This window comes from Pongo abelii, chromosome 20 (assembly GCF_028885655.2).
Source record: "Pongo abelii isolate AG06213 chromosome 20, NHGRI_mPonAbe1-v2.0_pri, whole genome shotgun sequence".
Taxonomy (NCBI): domain Eukaryota; kingdom Metazoa; phylum Chordata; class Mammalia; order Primates; family Hominidae; genus Pongo; species Pongo abelii.
Window position 1 is genome coordinate 38,296,149 of NC_072005.2, and position 19,963 is coordinate 38,316,111.

The 19,963-nt window shown below is 49.0% G+C and overlaps 1 protein-coding gene across 2 annotated transcripts in view; it reads right to left on the reverse strand.

Annotated features, from left to right (window-relative positions):
* The window catches only part of RHPN2 (rhophilin Rho GTPase binding protein 2), a 90,533-nt gene that overhangs the window by 14,704 nt on the left and 55,866 nt on the right, over positions 1–19,963 (reverse strand). For both annotated transcript variants that reach the window (XM_009253120.4, XM_054538843.2), the window contains 8 exons: positions 19,766–19,890; positions 16,338–16,504; positions 10,975–11,162; positions 10,409–10,565; positions 7,741–7,860; positions 4,224–4,418; positions 2,179–2,255; positions 30–176 (listed from right to left, as the gene is read on the reverse strand). In XM_009253120.4, the coding sequence (XP_009251395.4) occupies positions 30–176; positions 2,179–2,255; positions 4,224–4,418; positions 7,741–7,860; positions 10,409–10,565; positions 10,975–11,162; positions 16,338–16,504; positions 19,766–19,890 (1,176 nt within the window). The remainder of the gene's footprint in view (positions 1–29; positions 177–2,178; positions 2,256–4,223; positions 4,419–7,740; positions 7,861–10,408; positions 10,566–10,974; positions 11,163–16,337; positions 16,505–19,765; positions 19,891–19,963) is intronic.

Here is a 19,963-nt window from a genome sequence, read left to right on the forward strand (position 1 = left end):
GCTGCCAACCAAGAAAAACATGTGCTTACCGAGGCAGAGCAGTAAGGATCCAGGAAGTGAACCTGAACGGGGGCGTTCCCTCTCAAGGTGAACCCCAAGTCCCCTTCTTCTGCGGTGAAGCGGATGCTTCGAGGAGGCGTCCACCGCTTGTTAGCCGAAAACACAGATAAGGGGCCCTTTGGAAGAGAGCATCGTTAGGTGTAGGATTTGAAGGCTGGATCAGACGCTTGAAAGCTAAAGGGAATTTTGCCTGCTGTCCTTGAAGATCTTACTTGGCCTTCTTGTTCAGGGACAAATGACACATCTGGGGGCATACATGCTACAGCAGTCATGCGAGAACCTGGAAAGCCATCTTCTCAAACATACCCAATATATTTTCAATAAAATTATCTTTTAGACATTGTACTAATTATCTTTTTCTTTTTTTTTTTTTTGAGACATTGTCTCGCTCTGTCGCCCAGGCTAGAGTGTGGTGGTGTGATCTCGGCTCACTGCAGCCTCTGCCTCCCGGGTTCAAGCAATTCTCCTGAGTAGCTGGGATTACAGGTGCGAACCACCATGCCCGGCTAATTTTTGTATTTTTAGCAGAGATGGGGTTTCACCATGTTGGACAGGCTGGTCTCAAACTCCTGACCTCAGGTGATCCGCCCACCTCAGCTTCCCAAAGTGCTGGGATTAAAGGCGTGAGCCACCACACCCGGCCAAAATTATCTTAAATAAAATCTCTAATATAAACAATTTAAGACCAAGCGTGTCATGCCTGTAATCCTAAGCACTTTGTGTGACCAAGGCAGAAGGATCGCTTGAGGCCAGGGGTTTGAGACCAGCCTGGGCAACATAGCGGGAACCATTCTCTACTAAAAACATAAAATAATTAGCCAGGCATGGTAGTGCACGCCTATGGTTCCATCTACTCAGGCTGCTGAGGCAGGAGGACTTCTTGAGCCCAGCAGTTCGAGGCTGCAGTGAACTATGATTGTGCCACTGCACTCCAGCCTGGGTGAAAACAGAGTTAGACCCTGTCTAAAAAAATAAAAAAGGAAAAAAAATCTCAGGCCAGGCACAGTGGCTCATACCTGTAATCCCAGCACTCTGGGATGCCTAGGCAGGAAGATGGTTTGAGCCCAGGAGTTTGAGACCAGCCTAGGCAACATAGCAAGACCCCATCTCTACAAGAAATAAAAATTAGTTGGACGTGGTGGTGTGTGCCTGTAGTCCCATCTACTAGGGTAGCTGAGGCAGGAGGATCGCTTGAGCCCAGAAGGTTCAGGCTGCAGTGAGCTATGATCATGCCACTGTCATCCAGCCTAGGTGACACAGTGAGACCATGTCTCTAAAAAAAATTAAAAAATATTTTAAAAATTTTTAAATAGACAATACCTAAAAACTACTTTTAAAATATGCTACGGGGCCGGGCACAGTGGCTCAGGCCTGTAATCCCAGCAACTTTGGGAGGCCGAGGTGAGCGGATCACTGGAGCCCAGTAGTTCAAGATCAGCCTGGCCAACATGGTGAAACCCCGTCTCTACTAAAAATACAAAATTAGCTGAGCGTAGTGGCACAGGCCTGTAATCCCAACTACTCGGGAGGCTGAAGCTGGAGAATCACTTGAACCTGGGAGGCGGAGGCTGCAGTGAGCTGAGATCGCACCACTGCACTCCAGCCTGGGCAACAGAGTAAGACTCTGTCTCAAAAAACAAATAAATAAAAATAAATGAATAAAATAAAATATGCTATGGTCTGAATGTTTGTACCCTCCCAAAGTTTGTATATTAAAATATTAAAATTTTATTAATATTTATTAAAATTTAAAATGTATATTAAAATCATCAACGTAATTATTAGGAAGTGGGGCCTCTCGAGAGGTGATTCAGTCTTGGGGTGGAGCCCTCAAGAATGGAATACATGCTTTTAAAACAGGCCCAAGGGAGCTCATCACCTTTTCTGCCATGAGGATACAGGTAGAAGGCCCCACCTATAAACCAGAACATGGGCCTTCAGCAGACACCTTGGTCTTGGACTTCCCAGCCTCCAGAACTGAGAAATACATTTCTGCTGTTCATAAGCCACCCAGTTTGAGGCATTTTGTTATAGCAGCCCACATGGACTAAGACACCATACTCGCCAAAGTGAAGAGCTGTCCCCTTAGATCATTTATGTAGAGAGCTTTCAACATACCAGCTTCTGGAAGAAGTCCGTGACTGTCAGCTTGGAAAACTGGGGCAATATAATGTCAACCTCTTGCTCAGTTTTAGCTAGAATAGAGGATTAGAAATGGGAGGATAAATGTTTCTGTAATTGAAAGTGATCCTTATAGCCCAGTGTTGTGGCTCACGCCTGTAATCCCAGCACTTTGGGAGGCTGAGGCAGGTGGATCACTTGAGGCCAGAAGTTCAAGACCAGTCTGGCCAGCATGGTGAAACCCTGTCTCTATTAAAAATACAAAAATTAGCCAGGTGTGGTGGCAGGCGACTGTAATCCAAGTTACTCGGGAGGCTGAGGCAGGAGAATCACTTGAACCCAGGAGGCAGAGGTTGCAGTGAGTTGAAGTCATGCCACTGCACTCCAGCCTGGGTGACAGAGTAAGACTCCGGGGGGGGAAAAAAAAAAAGAAAGTGATCTTTGGGAAGGAGACAGAACAGAACTTTCTCTTAGTCACACATCCTTCCCCTCGATTTAGACAAGTAGTAGAAGAAGATGGAACACAGCTCAACCCCCGACCTAGGGTGAACTGTACCTTCCATTTGGGTACCTCCAGCGAGCCATGGGAGGTATAACTCATTCCCGAGCTGGGACCAAGGAGTGATAACCAGACACATTCCCATGGGGTTTCCTGATACTTAAGGGGCTTAGTGGGCTTCTCTGGCACTCATAAAACCCTAATGAGGAGGCCGGGCACGGTGGCTAATGCTTGTAATCCCAGCACTTTGGGAGGCCACGGTGGGAGGATCATCTGAGGTCAAGAGTTCAAGACCAGCCTGGCCAACATGATGAAACCCCATCTCTACTAAAAATACAAAAAATTAGCCAGGCGTGGTGGCACGCGCCTGTAGTCCCAGCTACTTGGGAGGCTGAGGCTTGAACCAGGGAGGCAGAGGTTGCAGTGAGCTGAGATCATGCCACTGCACTCCAGCCTGGGTGACAAGAGCGAAATGACTTCTCAAAAACAAACAAAAAAACCTATTGAGAAGTCATCTATGTTTCAAGTGTTGTTGTTATGGAAGTTCCATGCCTCACTGGACACAGCCCTGGGATACTGTGCTTTCTGTTTTCATCATTATTACTATTTTGAGACAGGGTGTCACTCTGTCGCCCAACCTGGAGTGCAGTGGTGCGATCACAGCTCTCTTGCAGCTTGACCTCCAGGACTCAAATGATTCTCCTGCCTCAGCCTCCCAAGTAGCTGGAACTATAGGTATGCACCACCAACCTGATGAATTTTTTTTTTATTTTTTGTAGAGAGGGGGTCTCACTATGTTGCCCAGGCTGGTCTCAAACTCCTGAGCTCAAGTAGTCCTCCTGCCTCGGCCTCCCAAAGTGCTGAGATTACAGGTTTGAGCCACCGTGCTTGACCTTTTCATTATTAATGTGATACAAGGATTTCCCAGTGAAAAGGAGGTTTGGCAAATCATGACCATTGACAGCTACATACCCCCACCAGCATCTTCACAGCAGGCTCGGACTACCCTTAACATAAGGCTGGTCAATTTCTAACAAAGGATCCCAGGGCAGGCTGATTCTACACAAGAACAAACAGCATAAAAAGTGTATCTAGGCCAGGTGTGGTGGCTTACCCTGGTAATCCCAGCACTCTGGGAGGCCAAGGCAGGCGGATCACTTGAGGTCAGGAGTTCGAGACCAGCCTGGCCAACATGGTGAAACCCAATCTCTACTAAAAATCCAAAAATTAGCTGGGTGTGGTGGTGGGCGCTTGTAATCCCAGCTACTTGGGAGGCTGAGGCAGAAGAATCACTTGAACCCAGGAAGCAGAGGTTGCAGTGAGCCGAGATCATGCCACTGCACTCCAGCCTGGGCAACAGAGCGAGACTCCATCTCAAAAAGAAAAGAGAACTCCAGGGCAAAAGCAGCACCTCGGTCCCTGCCCTGTGCAGCCCTCCCTGTGCCAAGCACACAGCAAGGGCTTGCTCAACCCCCACAGGCCAGGCGTGCTCTTTCCGCGGCACAGGCACCCCCACAGAGGGAACACAGTCTAGGTTACTCACCAACAACACTGGGGGCGTCCATCAGGTTCAGCAGGTCATCATCCTCCTGGTACTGGGCGTACGTGAGCCGGGAGCGTTCCTGTGCCGCACACAGCACCTTCTGTAGCACCTCAATGCTCCGCAGCTTCTTGCAGAGGCTGGCCTCCCGCACCGACTCCTCGTGATGAGCCATGGCTCTGCGCAGGTGGGACTTCCCTGCAGACGGAAGCCAGCACCCACGTGACTTGCAGATCCACCAAGCAGAGCATAAGGGCCCAAGGGGCAGCCCAAAAGATTGGACGTTCTCTTTTCTAAAGGATCTGCCTGGAGAGCTAGAGCCTGTGATACCCTACCTTATTTTAACCTGAGTGACTCTCTCCTAGCAGAGAGAGCCGGACAGACTCCATTTTCGTTTCTTCCCTTGCAGCCCCCTTTATCCCCCTTAAGGGAATAACTAGTGTAAGCTGACTCCAAGCACATCCAGGAATGCAAACTGCTGATAAGATATTGAGGCAGGCTGTACCAGCAGCTCCTGGGGATGTGCTCAGTGGCAGGTACCTAAAGCCCCTGCATTTATCTCTTAGTGATAGTTTAAGCCCCTGCACCTGGAACTGTTTGTTTTTTGTAACTGCTTCTATAACCAATTACTTTTTTTAACTTTTTTCCTATTCTGCTTCTGTAAAATTGCTTCAGTTAAACCCCCCTCCTCTATTTAGACCATAGTATAACAGAAAATCTAGCCCCTTCTTCAGGCCCGAGAGAATTTCGAGCGTTAGCCGTCTCTCGGTCGCCGGCTAATAAAGGACTCCTGAATTAGTCTCAAAGTGTGGTGTTTCTCTATAACTCACTTGGTTACAACAAGCCTTTTATTAAAATATTATTTTATTTCATTTTATATTTTATATTTAGAGACAGGGTCTGACTTTGTTTCGCACGCTGGAGTACAGTGGTGCAATCATGGCTTACTGCAGCCTCAAACTCCTGGGCTCAACTGAACCTCCCGCTTCTGACTCTTGAGTAGCTGGGACCACAGGCATGCACCACCACACTTGGATAATGTTTTCATTATCATTATCATTTCATTATCATTGCTGTGTTGCCCAGGCTGGTCTCAAACTCCTGGCCTCAAGCAATCCGCCTGCCTTAGAGTGGTAGGATAACAGGCGTTGAGTCACCGCGCCCAGCCCAAGCCTCCCTTAAATGCATATGTAATAAGCTCACTTGTGTCCATAAGATGTTCACTCAACAAATATTTACCAAATGTGCTGGGCACTAGAGATAAAGCAGCAAGTAAACAAACTGCCCCCACATTCATGGAGTTTACATGTAGTGGTTGAAGACAGATAACTAACAAGACAAGAAATATGTAATGGATGGGGTGGTGATGAGGTTATAGAGAAAAATAAAGCAGGGTAAGCGGAGATGGTAAGAGAAGACTGGGAATGGGGTTGTCCTACGATGGGTGACCGAGAAAGGCTTTTTTTTTTTTTTCTCTTGAGACGGAGTCTTGCTTTGTCACCCAGGCTGGAATGCAGTGGCACGATCTTGGCTCACTGCAACCTCCACCTCCCAGGTTCAAGCGATTCTCCCACCTCAGCCTCCCAAGTAGCTGGGACTACAGGCACACACCACCACATCTGGCTAAGTTTTTATATTTTTGGTAGAGATGGGGTTTCTCCATGTTGCCCAGGCTGGTCTTAAACTCCTGACTTCAAGCTATCCTCCCACCTCGGCCTCCCAAAGTGCTGGGATTGCAGATGTGAGCCACCACACCCGGCCAAGGAAAGCTTTGTGATATGGTCCTTTTTGAGCAGAGTCCTGATGCATGTGAAAGAGCAGCAGGTGCGAGGGCCCTGGGGCAGGGGCACGTGCAGGTGTTCTAGGGCAAGGAGGAGCTAGGGTGTGCCTGGAGGCAGCGAGGGCGGGAGAGAATGAGTGCAGGGAAGAAAGAGCCAGGCCAGATCATGGCGGACCTCACAGGAGCGAGATGAGGGCTCTCATTCCTGTTCTGCATGAGATGGGAGCCCACTGGAGTGAGAGCAGGGGACTGATGTGATCTGACTTGTGTGACCAGACTCTGAAGGGGCAGCAGGAAAACCAGCTATGAGCAGGGCAAGCCACGTGACCTCTCTGGGTCTCAGTTTCCTCAGCTGTAATATGGGGATGCCACGAGACCCACCTCATAGTGTTGTGTGGGGTTTAAGTGAGTGAATGTTTGTTAAATAAGCACTGTACACATGTGGCTTCCACCAGGGCAGCAGGATTAAAGTGGCCAGATTTGAGATGTGTTTTCTAAGTACAGCCAAAGGGATTTGCTAATCAAATGTAGGGTGAGAAAGTAAGACAAGAGGTTAGGTGTGGTGGCTCATGCCTGTAAACCCAGCACTTTGGGAGACAGAGGCAGGAGGATCGCTGGAGGCCAGGAGTTCAAAACCAGCCTGGGCAACATAGTGAGTCCGCATCTCTACAAAAACCTTTATACAATATTAGCCGGGTGTGGTGGTGCATGCCTGTAGTCCCAGCTACTCAGGAGGCTGAGGCAGGAGGATCACTTCAAGCCAGGAGTTCGAGGCTGCACTGAGCTGTGGTTGCACTACTGCACTGCAGCCTGGGGGACAGAAAGATGCTGTCAAAGAAAGCAAATGAAAGAAAAGGAAAGAGGAAAGGAGGGAGGAAGGATAGATGGGGAGGAGAGAGAGAGAGAAAGGAAAGAAGGAAAGAATAAAGGAGAGAGAGGAGAGGAAAGGGAGAGAAAAGGAAAGCAACAAGGAACAAGGACAGGAGAGGGGAGAAGAGGGAGAACCGGAGGAGAGAGGAGAGAAGGGGAGAAGAGAGGAGGGGAGAGGAGGGGATAGGAGGGGAGCGGAGGGTAACAGGGGAGGGAAGAGGAGAGGAGAGAACGGGAGAGGAGGGGAGGGGAGGGGACGGGAGCAGGGGAGAAGAGGGGAGGGGAGCAGAGGGGAGGGGAGGGGAAAGAGGAGGAAAGAAAAGAAGAGTGGAGAGTGAGTCCAAGGTTTCTGGCCTGAGCACCTAGAGGGGCGGGAGTTGCCATCACTGAGACGGCGAAGCTGCGTATGTGTGCATGAGTGGTGCGCAGCGGGGCAGGTTAGGGTGGTGGAGGTGAGGTCTGCACATGGGAAGAGATATTCACACTGAGACATGGCAGAGACTAAAAACCAGGACACTTCATTACCAGTCATTAGGTGTTCTTGGTAATTCAGCCATGCATAAGGAAATCAACAAACGTCTCCTTCCCTGTTAGCATGATACAGGCCACCCTGTGGACCCCAAGGGAGATGGTTAAAGTCCTGGCTCCACAGTGGGAGGCCTGGGTGCTATGGAACCCATGAGAACACAGCCTGGGAAGCCCTCTGAGGCTCAGGACTGCGCCTCATGACTTCTGAACCCAAAGTGGCCACGATGACTCGGAACACTCCCCTCTCCCGGGCCCTCTTCAGGGACCTCTCTGTGGCTGTCTGTGAGCAGGACCAGCTGGGCACCAAGTGGGGCCCACGTCTGAGTGCAGGGGGACACGCACCCAGCTGTCGGCGCTGCTGATCATTCTTCAGTGTGGCCAAGGGTGTCAGCCCCTCTGGCATGTGGTCGTAGAGCTGGGACAAGCACTTCTCCTGGTGGTCCAGATCCGTGCCTGGCTTCACTGCAAAGAGAACCACAGGTTAAATCCCCTCTCATGGACCTGGCCACAGGCCCACATAGAGATTTCTCTTTCTACCACGTCTCCAGCTTCCTTTCTTCTGCAGTTTCACAAGGCATTTGGGATCATGGGTCTCCTTTCTGCCCCTGGACACACCCCAGGCAGTCTGACCCTCAAGCTTTTTTTTTCTTTGAGATGGTCTCACTCTGTCACTCAGGTTGGAGTGTGGTCTCACTCTGTCACCAGGCTGGAGTGCAATGACACAACCATAGTTCACTGCCGCCTTGAACTCCTGGGCTCAAGTGATCCTCCCACCTCAGCCTCCTGAGTAGTTAAGACTACAGACATGCACCACCACACGCCAGGCTAATTTTTAAATTTTTTTGTAAAGACAAGGTCTTGCTACATTGCCCAGGCTGCTCTCAAACCCCTGGGTTCAAACGATCCTCCTGCCTTAGCCTCCCAAAGTGCTGGGATCAAATGTGCGAGCCACTATGCCTAGCTACCCTGAAGCTCTTGCTCATTGGGACCAGTCACACTCCAGAGGTTCATAATTTTTTTTTTTTTTTTTGAGATGGAGTTTTGCTCTGTCGCCCAGGCTTGGGTGCAGTGGTGTGATCTTGGCTCACTGCAACCTCCACCTCCTGGCTTCAAGCGATTCTCCTGCCTCAGCCTCCCAAGTAGCTGGGATTACAGGCACATGCCACCATGCCTGGCTAATTTTTGTATTTTTAGTAGAGATAGGGTTTCAGCCTCTTGGCCAGGCTGGTCCTGACCTCATGATCCACCCATCTTGGCCTCCCAAAGTGCTGGGATTATAGGCGTGAGCCACCACACCCGGCAACGTTCATAATTTGACCCTGAGCCCCCACACGCTACCTCCTCCGACTCACCTACCACACAGAACCTCCTGGCATAGCCCAGACCCTGTCATGCCTGGCCTGCACCCCTCTGCGGGCCTGCACACCTACAGCAGAGCCCCTTCCTGCTTCAACCACACCCTTCGTGGTGCGTATCCTGCTCTCAAACATCACAAAACCACTCTCCACTTCCCCAGCACCCTCGGCCTCTGTTCCTGTGCTCAGACACTTTACTCCCTCTAGGCTGACCCTTCCCTCCTGTGCAGATGGAAAAGTCGAACTCAAATGTCACTGCCTCTGAGAAGCCATCCATGACTGCACCACGGAGTCCACCTGCTGCTGCATTTGTGTCTCTGCAGCAATCACCGAGGCACTATATGGTATTTCTATTTGTTTCCACATCTTGTCTCACCTAATAGACTATATAGTACTAGGAGTGGCGGCTCACACTTTCAGAGAACCTACAGTATATAAAGCATTATTGAGCTTTGCGTACAGGCCCTTCGTTTTCATGACAGCCTGTGAGGTAGGTTCTCTCCATATACCCATTTTACAGATGAGAAAATCGAGGCAGAGGACAGCTAAGTAACTTGCCCAAGGTAAAACAGCTCATTCATGGCAGAGCTGAGATACGAACCCAGGAAGTCTGGCTCCAGAGGCTGTCTTTTTAATTCCTTGGGAGGCTGCCTGGATTAGTACTCATTAGATGAAAAATCCCTGGCCAGGCACCATGGCTCATGCCTGTAATCCCAACACTTTGGGGAGGCCAAGGCAGGACAACTGCTTGAGGCCAGGAGTTTGAAACCAACTTAGGCAATATAGTGAGACTCCATCTCTACAAAAAAAAAATTTATTTTTAATTAACTGGTGTAGTGGCATGTGCCTGTAGTCCCAGCTATTCGGGAGGCTGAATTGGGAGGATCGCTTGAGACCAGGAGTTTAAGAAGGCAGTGAGCCATGATCATACCACTGCACTCCAGCCCCATCTCTAAAAATAAATAAATAAAATAAAATTCCGATCATCACAGATTTTTTTTGCATTAATTTTTATTTTATTATTATTAGTTTTTTTGAGATGGAGTCTTGCTCTGTCACCCAGGCTGGAGTGCAGTGGCACAATCTCGGCTCACTGCAACCTCCACCTCCCCGGCTCAAGCCATTCTGCCTCAGTCACCCGAGTAGCTAGGATTAGAGGCGCGCGCCATGCCCGGCTAATTTTTGTATTTTTAGTAGAGACAGGGTTTCACCATGTTGGCCAGGCTGGTCTCAAACTCCTGACCTCAAATGATCTGCCTGCCTTGGCCTCCCAAAGTGCTGGGATTACAGGCATGAGTCACAGTACCTGGCCTGCATTAATTTTGATTCTTTTAAAATATTACCTTAAAATGTTACTTATCTTGATGCCAGCATTTTTGGCCTTCCCTTAGATTCTAGATTCCAGGTGAAAATTCATCCTCTTGCACCCAGGCAGAATTAAACATGCCTCTTCTTCCTCTCTCTAAAGAAGCTTATAACCCCTAACCCCACCATGGCCTGTGCAGCAGCTGCCTCAGTCACGGGTCACTCCCATCCTCTACCTTCAGCCTGTGAGCATCTCCAGGGAAGGCAGTTAGCTCTTGCTCAGCTCAGAATCCCCCCTGGGGCAGCTGGACCACAGCCCTGGCCAAACCCCCGAACCTCCCAGGCCTTACCCTGGTGGTCGATGAGGAGGATGGCAGTGAAGTAGTGGGCCAGGGCCGCGTAGTGGTGGGCCTTCACGCAGGCTAAGCTGGCCCAGGAGTAGGGGATGTTCTCTTTCACCGGCGCCTGGCTCATGGCTGCGTGCAGCTGTTGGTAGACCTCTCCCACCTGAAATAGAAGGGGCACTGGGAAGGGGCAGCCCGGCACAAGGGCCCTCATGAACCCATTTGCAGAGAAAGAGCCCTTTCTTCTTCCCATGCAACAGCCCCTGCCAGGGGCTGCTCCAGAATCTGGGAGCAAGTCCAAGCAACCCCTCGTTCTGTCATTGTCACAGTTAACAGGGGGATCAGGCTACTGTCATTATGCTGGTTTTTAGGTTAAGCTGCAGATGGAATCAGTGATCCGTATCTGAAACACCAATACTTGCCAAGAAAACTCAAGCCAGCAGTGCTGGCCGGAGCTGGCACAATGCCCAGGTCACAGGCAAGCTCCCGTGGGAAGGCCCCGCTACTTCCAGTGCTCCTGTGCCAGCATTTCCCGCCCACTCCCCAAAGTCACAGGAACCAGGGAGTCTTACCTGGGCAGCCTCCTGAGCCACCCCCACCAGCATGAAGAATTCATTCCGGATCCCAGGAAGGCCGATTTTCTCAAACACGCTTTCTTGGGCTTGTGCAAGCATCATTTTGACGAGCACGCTGAGCATGGCAGGGCTCATGTCATAACTTGGAGTATGGGTAAATGTCTCTTTCAGGTAGTTTAAAACCCCTAAAAGTGGAAAATGTTTTGCCCATTAGTTCGGGTTTATATTTACTTCATCACGTTGCTGTAGAGAAAAGACAGGAGGCCAGGTGCGGTGGCTCATGCCCATAATGCCAACACTTTGGGAGGCCGAAGCGAGCAGATCACTTGCGTCAGGAATTTAAGACCAGCGTGGGCAACATGGTGAAACCCTGTCTCTACAAAAAAATACAAAAATTAGCCGGGTGTGATGGCGTGCCCCTATAGTCTCAGCTCCTCTGGAGGCTGAGGCAGGAGGATTGCTTGGGCCCAGGAGGCAGAGGTTGCAGTGAGCTGAGATCTCACTACTGCACTCCAGCCTGGGTGACAGAGCAAGACTCTGTCTCAAAAAAAAAAAAAAAAAAAAGGAAAGATAGGAGAAAAAAAAAGAACCGGTGTCCTACAACATATTTAAAAATTTGATTCTCAATTATATGGTCCAGCAATTCCACTCCTATGATATCTCTCCCCCAAACAATTGAAAGAGGGGGCTTAAATGACACTTGAACACCCGTGTTAATAGCAACATTATTCACAAGAGCTGAAAAGTGGAAACCACCCAGACATCCATGAGCAGACGAATGATTAAACACAATGTAGCCTATCCATACAACGGAATATTTTTCAGCCTTAAAAAGGAATGAAATTCTGACACATGGTACAGTGTAAATAAGGACATTATGCTAAGTGAAACAAGCCAGTCACAAAAGGACCAATATTGTAGGATTCCATTGAGATAAGGTACCCGGAATAGTCAAATTCACAGAAACAGAAAGGAGAATAGAGGTTAGCTGGGGATGGGAAAGCGGGCAATGGGAAGTTATTGCTTAACTGAGTACAGAGCTTTGCTTTGGATGATGAAAAAGTTCCAGAGATAGCTGGGCACAGGGGCTGCTGCCTGTAATCCCAGCTACAAGGGAGGCTGAGGTGGGAGGGTTGCTTGACATTACGAGTTCAAGACCAGCCTGGGCAACGTACTGAGACCCCTGTCTCTTAAAAAATATATACTTTTAAAAAATGTATTTATTTCTTTTTGAGACAAGATCATACTCTGTTGCCCAGATTGGAGTGCAGTGGCACGATCATGGCTCACTGCAGCCTCAAACTCCTGGGCTCAAGCGGTCCTCCCACCTCAGTCTCCTGAAGAGCTGGGACTACAGCCATGCACCACCCTACACCCAGCTAATTTAAAAATTTTTTGTACAGATGGGATGTCCCTATGTTGCTCAGACTGGTCTCCAACTCTTGGATTCAAGTGATCCTCCTGACCCAGCCTCCCAAAGTGCCGAGATTACAGGTGTGAGCCACCTTGCCTAACCAACAAAAAAATTTTTTAACTTCTGGAGATGTTTAGTGGTAATGGCTGCACAACACTATGAATGTACAAATGCACTTAATGCCATTGAACTGCACATAAAAATGGTTAAAATGTGCTTCTGGTTGGCAGGATAATTTTAAAATTTTTAAAATTTAAGATAATCATTAAAATGGTAATTTTATGTTCTGTGTTATTTTACTATAATAAAAAACTGGTTAAAATAGTACATTTTAAGTTATATATGTATATTTTAACACTATTTATTTATTTATTTATTTATAAATAAATGCCCAGGCTGGAGTGCAGTGGCATGATTTTGGCTCACTGCAACCTCTGCCTCCCAGGTTCAAGCGATCCTCCTGCCTCAGCCTCCCAAGTAGCAGGGATTACAGGTGCCCACCACCACACCCAGCTAATTTTTGTACTTTTAGTACAGACGGGGTTTCACCATGTTGGCCAGGCTGGTCTCGAACTCCTGACCTCAGGTGATCTGCCTGCCTCGGCCACCGAAAGCGCTGGGATAACAGGCGTGAGCCACCCCACCCAGCCTTTTAAGCCAATTTTTAAAAATTGGATTATCTTCCAAAACACTTAAATCTCTATTGAGTAAAGAAACCAGCCTGCTCCCCACAACTCCTGTGTCACCTGGGACAAAATTCCATCACGACGGGTATGGAGATACAAGCAGAGAGCAGGCAGAAGGACTGAGGGGCTCACAGGGGGCCAGGCTCACACATAAGATCTGAGTCATTCAGCAGTCCAGGGCTTTTCCCCTGGACCTCAAGAAAGATCTATTCTGGCCAGGCGCGGTGGCTCATGCCTCTAATCCCAGCACTTTGGGAGGCCGAGGCAGGCGGATCACCTGAGGTCAGGAGTTCGAGACCAGCCTGGCCAACATGGCAAAACCCCATCTCTACCAAAAATATAAAATTAGCTGGGTGTGGTGGTGCATGCCTATAATCCCAGCTACTCCGGAGGCTGAGGCAGGAGAATCACTTGAACCCAGGAAGCGGAGGCTGCAGTGAGCCGAGATCTCACCACTGCACTCCAACCTGGGCAACAGAGTGAGATTCCGTCTCAAAAAAAAAAAAAAACAAAAAAAAACTCAATCCGTCTGCTCCAATGGAAATTTTCATGCTGCAGCCTTCCACTGACTTCTTTATAGTTTAGAAAATTAACTGTCCAAAGTGCTAACTGACAATCAATCTAGAACTGAAATAGAATCTCTCATATGAATCCCATCCGACTGGTTCCTCTGGTTTTGTTGCTGAGCAAAAAAAAAAAAAAGCCCCGCCCTGCGGAGGGATGGCACCTGCTGTTTTGAGCTGTGAGCTCCGTGGGGGTTCCCTCACACTCCCCACTGTTCTCCCACTTGCTTCATTTCATCTATAGTTTGTCTCCATTGCTGTAATCTCAAAGACAGGAAACAGGGTGCCTGCCTAAGGTTCCTCAGAAAGATGAGTCCAGAAAAAAGATTTACAGCAAAAGAAATCAACTCATACTTGGAATCTTAGCCTATCGCTTCATCCCAAGAAACCAATCTTTTTTTTAATTAATTAATTATTTTTTGAGACAGGGTCTTGCTCTGTTGCCCAGGCTGGAGTGCAATGGCGCGATCTTGGCTTACCACAACCTTGGCTGATCCTTCCATCTCAGCCTCCCAAGTAGCTGAGACTACAGGCATGCACAACCAGGCCCAGCTAACTTTCGTACTTTTTGTAGAGATGGAGTTTCACCTTGTTGCCCAGGCTGATCTCAAATTCCTGGGCTCCAGCAATCCACCCACCTCAGCCTCCTAAAGTGCTGGGATTACAGGCATGAGCCACCATGCCTGGCCTATTTCTTTAATTAAAAAAAAAATTCTTTTTAGGGACGGAGTCTTACTCTGTCACCCAGGCTAGAGCACAGTGGTGCAATCATAGCTCACTGCAGCCTCAAACTCCTGGGCTTAAGTGATCTTCCCGTCTTAGCCTCTGGAGTAGCTGGAACTATGGGCATACACCACCACGCCTGGCTAATTTTTAAATATTTTGTAGAGACGGGGTCTTCCTGTGTGGCCCAGGCTGGTAGGACCAATCATTATAACATCAGAAATTTCACAATGAGTCGAAGTGGCAAAGCTATGGTTCTTCACAAGCTTGCAGGGCAAAGTGATATCAAACAATGATCCACACAGGTGGAAGGGGACCACACCCCAAAGCAGAATGTCGATGATCAGCCCAGAAGGCAACACGCTATAGAACACACTATAGAGCTAGCGCGGGGACCACACTGTGGTGTACACTGTGCCCTGGCTCTTGCATCCATCCCCACACGGAGTCTGACCCAGACACAGGCCCTGCTATGGGGGAGCAAGGCAGAACCCCCAGGCACGGGTGAGCCACGCCAGGCTCACCCACAGTGCTGGGTCTGGTGACCCCAGTCCTCTACAGGTGTAAGCACTAGGCTGCTTTTCTCCTCAACCCCGCACCTCGTTCTCATACTAAAATTACCTGAGGTCAGGAGTTTGAGACCAGCCTGGCCAACATGGCAAAACCTCATCTCTACTAAAAATACAAAAATTAGCCAGGCATGGTGGCAGGCGCCTGTAATCCCAGCTACTTGGGAGGCTGAGGCAGAATTACTTGAACCCAGTAGGCAGAGGTCGTAGTGAGCAGAGATTGTGCCACTGCACTCCAGCCTGGGCGACAAGAGCAAGACTCTATCTCAAAATAAACAAATAAATAAAATAAAGTAACAACAGACAGTTCCCAGAAGAAGAAGAAGGAAAATGAGCTACGAGACATCCTTTGAATACATCACTTGACAAAGGGTTGAGAACACCCACCTCATGCTGGAGAAGTTGGCAGAATGCAGGTGATATAAAGCCATGGAGGGGCAGGGCACAGTGACTCACACCTGTAATCTCAGCATTTTGGGAGGCTGAGGCAGGCGGAACACCTGAGGTCAGGAGTTCGAGACCAGCCTGGCCAGCATGGCGAAACCCCATCTCTACTAAAAATACAAAAATTAGCCAGGCATGGTGGTGGGTGCCTGTAATTCCAGCTACTCAGGAGGCTGAGGCAGGAGAATCGCTTGAAACCGGGAGGTGGAGGTTGCAATGAGCCGAGACCACGCCACTGCACTCCAGCCTGGGCGACAAGAGCGAAACTCCATCTCATAAATAAATAAAGGCACAGAGAGTAATATGCACTGATAAGGTACACCTAATACAAGAAAAAGAAGCCTACAGTTTCACTATTTGGGAAAAGTTATTCTGCTCTTCATGACATGTGTTGAAAGAAACAGTTATGCACTGCCATCCCAGGGGCCACTTGTCTGGAAAAGATCAATTGTCAGCCACAGGATTCACCACGTACATCAGCCATCCCAGACTGAGATCTGAACCACCGAGCAAGTTTCTTTTTTTTTTTGAGATGGAGTCTGGCTCTGTCGCCCAGGCTGGAGTGCAGTGGTGCAATCTCAGCTCACTGCAAGCTCCGCCTCCCGGGTTCATGCCATTCTTCTGCCTCAGCCTCCCAAGTAGCTGGGACTACAGGTGCTCGCCACCAGGCCCAGCTAATTTTTTGTCTTTTTAGTAGAGATGGGGTTTCACCGTGTTAGCCAGGATGGTCTCGATCTCCTGACCTTGTGATCCACCCGCCTTGGCCTCCCAAAGTGCTGGAATTACAGGTGTGAGCCACCGTGCCCGGCCGGAGCAAGTTTCTTAATGGGAAGTTACACCAGAGCTGGAGACTGGTCTGGCACTTGCGGGGGATGACCTGCAGACCCTCTTCAGTGGGGGGTCCCCTGGTGCCACCAGGCAGGGCCAAGGCTCCGTCTGGTCAGCCCTGGAGGAGACATACCTGCGGCTCTCTGAAAGGCATCTATGGCACTCTCCAGCCCAGCCTGCGTCTGCCGATCGCACCGGGTCCCGATCTGGGTGTAGAGGGCCCCAGTGTTGAACAGGACACTGGCCTTCTCCAGCAGCAGGTTCTGCTGGCTGACCGGCACCCCAGTGAGAGAGTCATACCTATGTGAAAGAAATGCATTCCGAGAATACAGATTACTTGGCTAGTTAATGCTACAAGTGGAAAAAATTCTTTTTTTTTTTTTTTTTTTTTTAAAGAGTCAAGATCTCACTCTGTTGCCCAGGCTGAAGTGCAGTGGTGTGATCATAGCTTACTGCAGCCTTCAACTTTAGGGCTCAGTTGATCCTCCCACCTCAGCCTCATGAGAATAGCTGGGATTACTAGTGCATGCCACTATACCTGCCTATTTTTTTTTTTTTTTTAATTTTTTGTAGAGATGGGGTCTATGTTACCCAAACTGCTGTCACACTCCTGGGTTGGCTGGGTGCGGTGGCTCACACCTGTAATCCCAGCACTTTGGGAGGCAGAGGTGGGTGGATCACCTAAGGTTAGGAGTTCGAGACCAGCCTGGCCAACATGGTGAAACTCAGTCTCCACTAAAAATACAAAAATTAGCCTGGCGTGGTGGCGGGCGCCTGTAATCTGAGCTACTCAGGAGACTGAGGCAGGAGAATCGCTTGAACCCGAGAGGCAGATGTTGCAGTGAGCTGAGATTGCACCACTATGCTCCAGCCTGGGCGACAACAACAACAACAACAACAACAACAATAAACTCATTTCTTCAATAAAATTCAAGAATGCACATGCACTGAGGCTTTTGTTTCCAAGCAAGATGACAGGACTAATCACACTGACCGCCACAGCCACACATAAAAATATCTGACGGGGTAACTGCATAAACACACCATGGGACATCCAGACAATGGAATATTACTCAGCACTAAAAATGGATAAATGAACCAGCAAGCCATGAAAAGATGCAGAGGAAACATTACTAAGTGAAAGAGCCAACCTGAACATTGCTACCTACTGTATAGCACGCTGTGTGATTCCAACATTCTGAAAAGCCAAAACCCTGGAGACAGAAGAAAGATCAGGGGTTGCCAGGACTTAGGGGGGAGGGAGGGAGGAACAGGCAGAGCACAGAGGATTTTTCCATCAGTGAAACTCTTCTGTATGACACTGCAAAGGTGGATCACTGTCATTCTGTGTTGGCCAAAAGCCATAGAATACACAAGTGTGAGAATGAACCCTAATGGAAACTATGGACTCTGGGTGATAATGATGTGTCAGGTAAGTTCCTCAATTATTAAAAAAAAAAAATTAAAAAAAAAAAAATGGGCTGGGTGCGGTGGCTCATGCCAGTAATCCCAGCACTTTGGGAGGCCAAGGCAGTATGGCTTCTCCTAAATGAAATATGGCAATTACTAACCCCTCATAATTCTTTCTGAAATCTAAAAACTCAGGATTTGTTTTACTTTTTATTTTTTCAGACACAGTCTCACTCTGTTGCCTAGGCTGGAGTGCAGTGGCGTGATCATGACTCACTGCAGCCTCAACCTCCTGGGCTTAAGAGATCCTCCCATCTGAGCCTCCCAAGTAGCTGGGACTACAGGCATGCACCACCCATGACCAGCAAATTTTCTCTAATTGTTTTGTAGAGATAGGGTCTCACTGTGTTGCCTAGACTGGTCTCAAACTCCTGGGCTCAAGCGATCCACCCACCTTGGCCTCCCAACCTGCTGGGATTACAGATATGAGCCACCACACCCAGCCTAGGACTTGTTTTATTTTTTATTTTTTGAGACAGAGTTTTGCTCTTTCGCCCAGGCTAGACTGCAGTGGCGCCATCTCAGCTCACTGCAGCCTCTGCTTCCTGGATTCAAGTAATTCTCCTGCCTCAACCTCCCAAGTAGCTGGGATTACAGGTGCCCACCACCATGCCCGGCTAATTTTTATATTTTTAGTAGAGACAGGGTTTCGCCATGTTGGTCAGGCTGGTCTCGAACTCCTGACCTCAGGTGATCCACCCACCTCGGCCTCCCAAAGTGCTAGGATTACAGGCGTGAGCCACTGCACCTGGCCCTAGGACTTGTTTTAAAGTTTACTCATGAACCAGGGGGTGTGCAGACAGCTTCTCCCTAATTCATGACTAAGGAGAAACCACCTTTCGCCTTTTCGGCCATGCAGACAGCCTGGTGCATTGTTAGGAAAAGTCATCCCCCTTTCCTTTGCTTTCCATGAGGAAGGCATTAGTAGCCATCCATCAGCTGTAGAAACATTCAATTCTGATATGCCCCTGACCTTCTAGGATGTGTTTTCCTTTCACTGACACTCCTAACGACACTCAGAGAAGGGGTGTAGCATCTCCAAAGAACTTTTTTTTTTTTTTTTTTTTTTTTTGACACAGAGTCTCACTCTGTCGCCCAGGCTGGAGTGCGGTGGTATGATCTCGGCTCACTGCAACCTCTGCCTCCCGGACTCAAGTGATTCTCCTGCCTCAGCCTCACGAGTAGCCCCAGCTACTCGTGGGACTAACTACTACTACGTGGGACTAACAGGTATATACCATCATACCCAGCAAATTTTTGTACTGTTTGTAGATATGGGGTTTTGCCACGTTGCCCAGGCTGGTCTCAAACTCCTGGGCTCAAGTGATCTGCCTGCCTCGGCCTCCCAAAGTGTTGGCATTACAGGTGTGAGCCACTGTACCCGGCCTCCAAAGTATTTAAACTATACTAACCTTTGAAAATACCAATTGAGTCTATGGCCATACCACCCTGACGTGCCTGATCTTGTCTGAAAATACCAATTGTGGAGAAGAATCAAATGCTCTACTTCCTTTTTTAAAATCTGATCTAAGCTGAGTGTGTAGCTCCTGCCTATAGTCCCAGCTACTCAGGAGGCTGAGGCAGAAATATCACCTGAGCCTAGGAATTCAAGACTAGCCTGGGCAACACAGTGAGACCCCGTTTCAAAAGAAACCTGATCTATTTCTGTTTGGTGCTTTTGTCTCACTGGACAAGACCTGATTCTCTCTCTCTCTCTCTCTCTCTCACTCACACATACACATGTACGCCCCTGTCCAATCTGAGACAAGAATCTTGCTTCCGGCTAATTCCACTTCAGGGCCCCCGTGCTTCCCCAGTGATACAACAAGCAAGAAAAATGTCTCTTCTCCTTGGCTCGCTTGTTCTGAGAAGCAAGAGACCACAGTCTGTTGGAGCCATCTCCCCTCAGATCACCTTCATAAATAAATACCAATGTATTGACCTCTTTCTAGACTTCCCCGGATAAATGCAAGATAGGAAATGGGGCTGAGGTGCACAGGGGCACCTGCAGAGGGGCGTCTGTGATGCTGAGGCTCTGAAACTGTGGCTGCCGTAACACGTGAAGCGCCAGCGCAGACCTCAAGCACCTACCAGGTGAACAGGAGTCCCATCTGCCGAGTGGGCGGGAAGAATCGACTCTCGACAAAGCCCAGCTGGATGAAGTATGTCATCAGCAGTTCCACCCCGGCCTCATCCCGGCTGGGTGTCCGACAAGCCTGCAAGGAAAAGAACCCCAGAGGGCATGAGCAGAGGAAGACACAGCTGACGGCCCTTCCCAGAAGGTGCCCT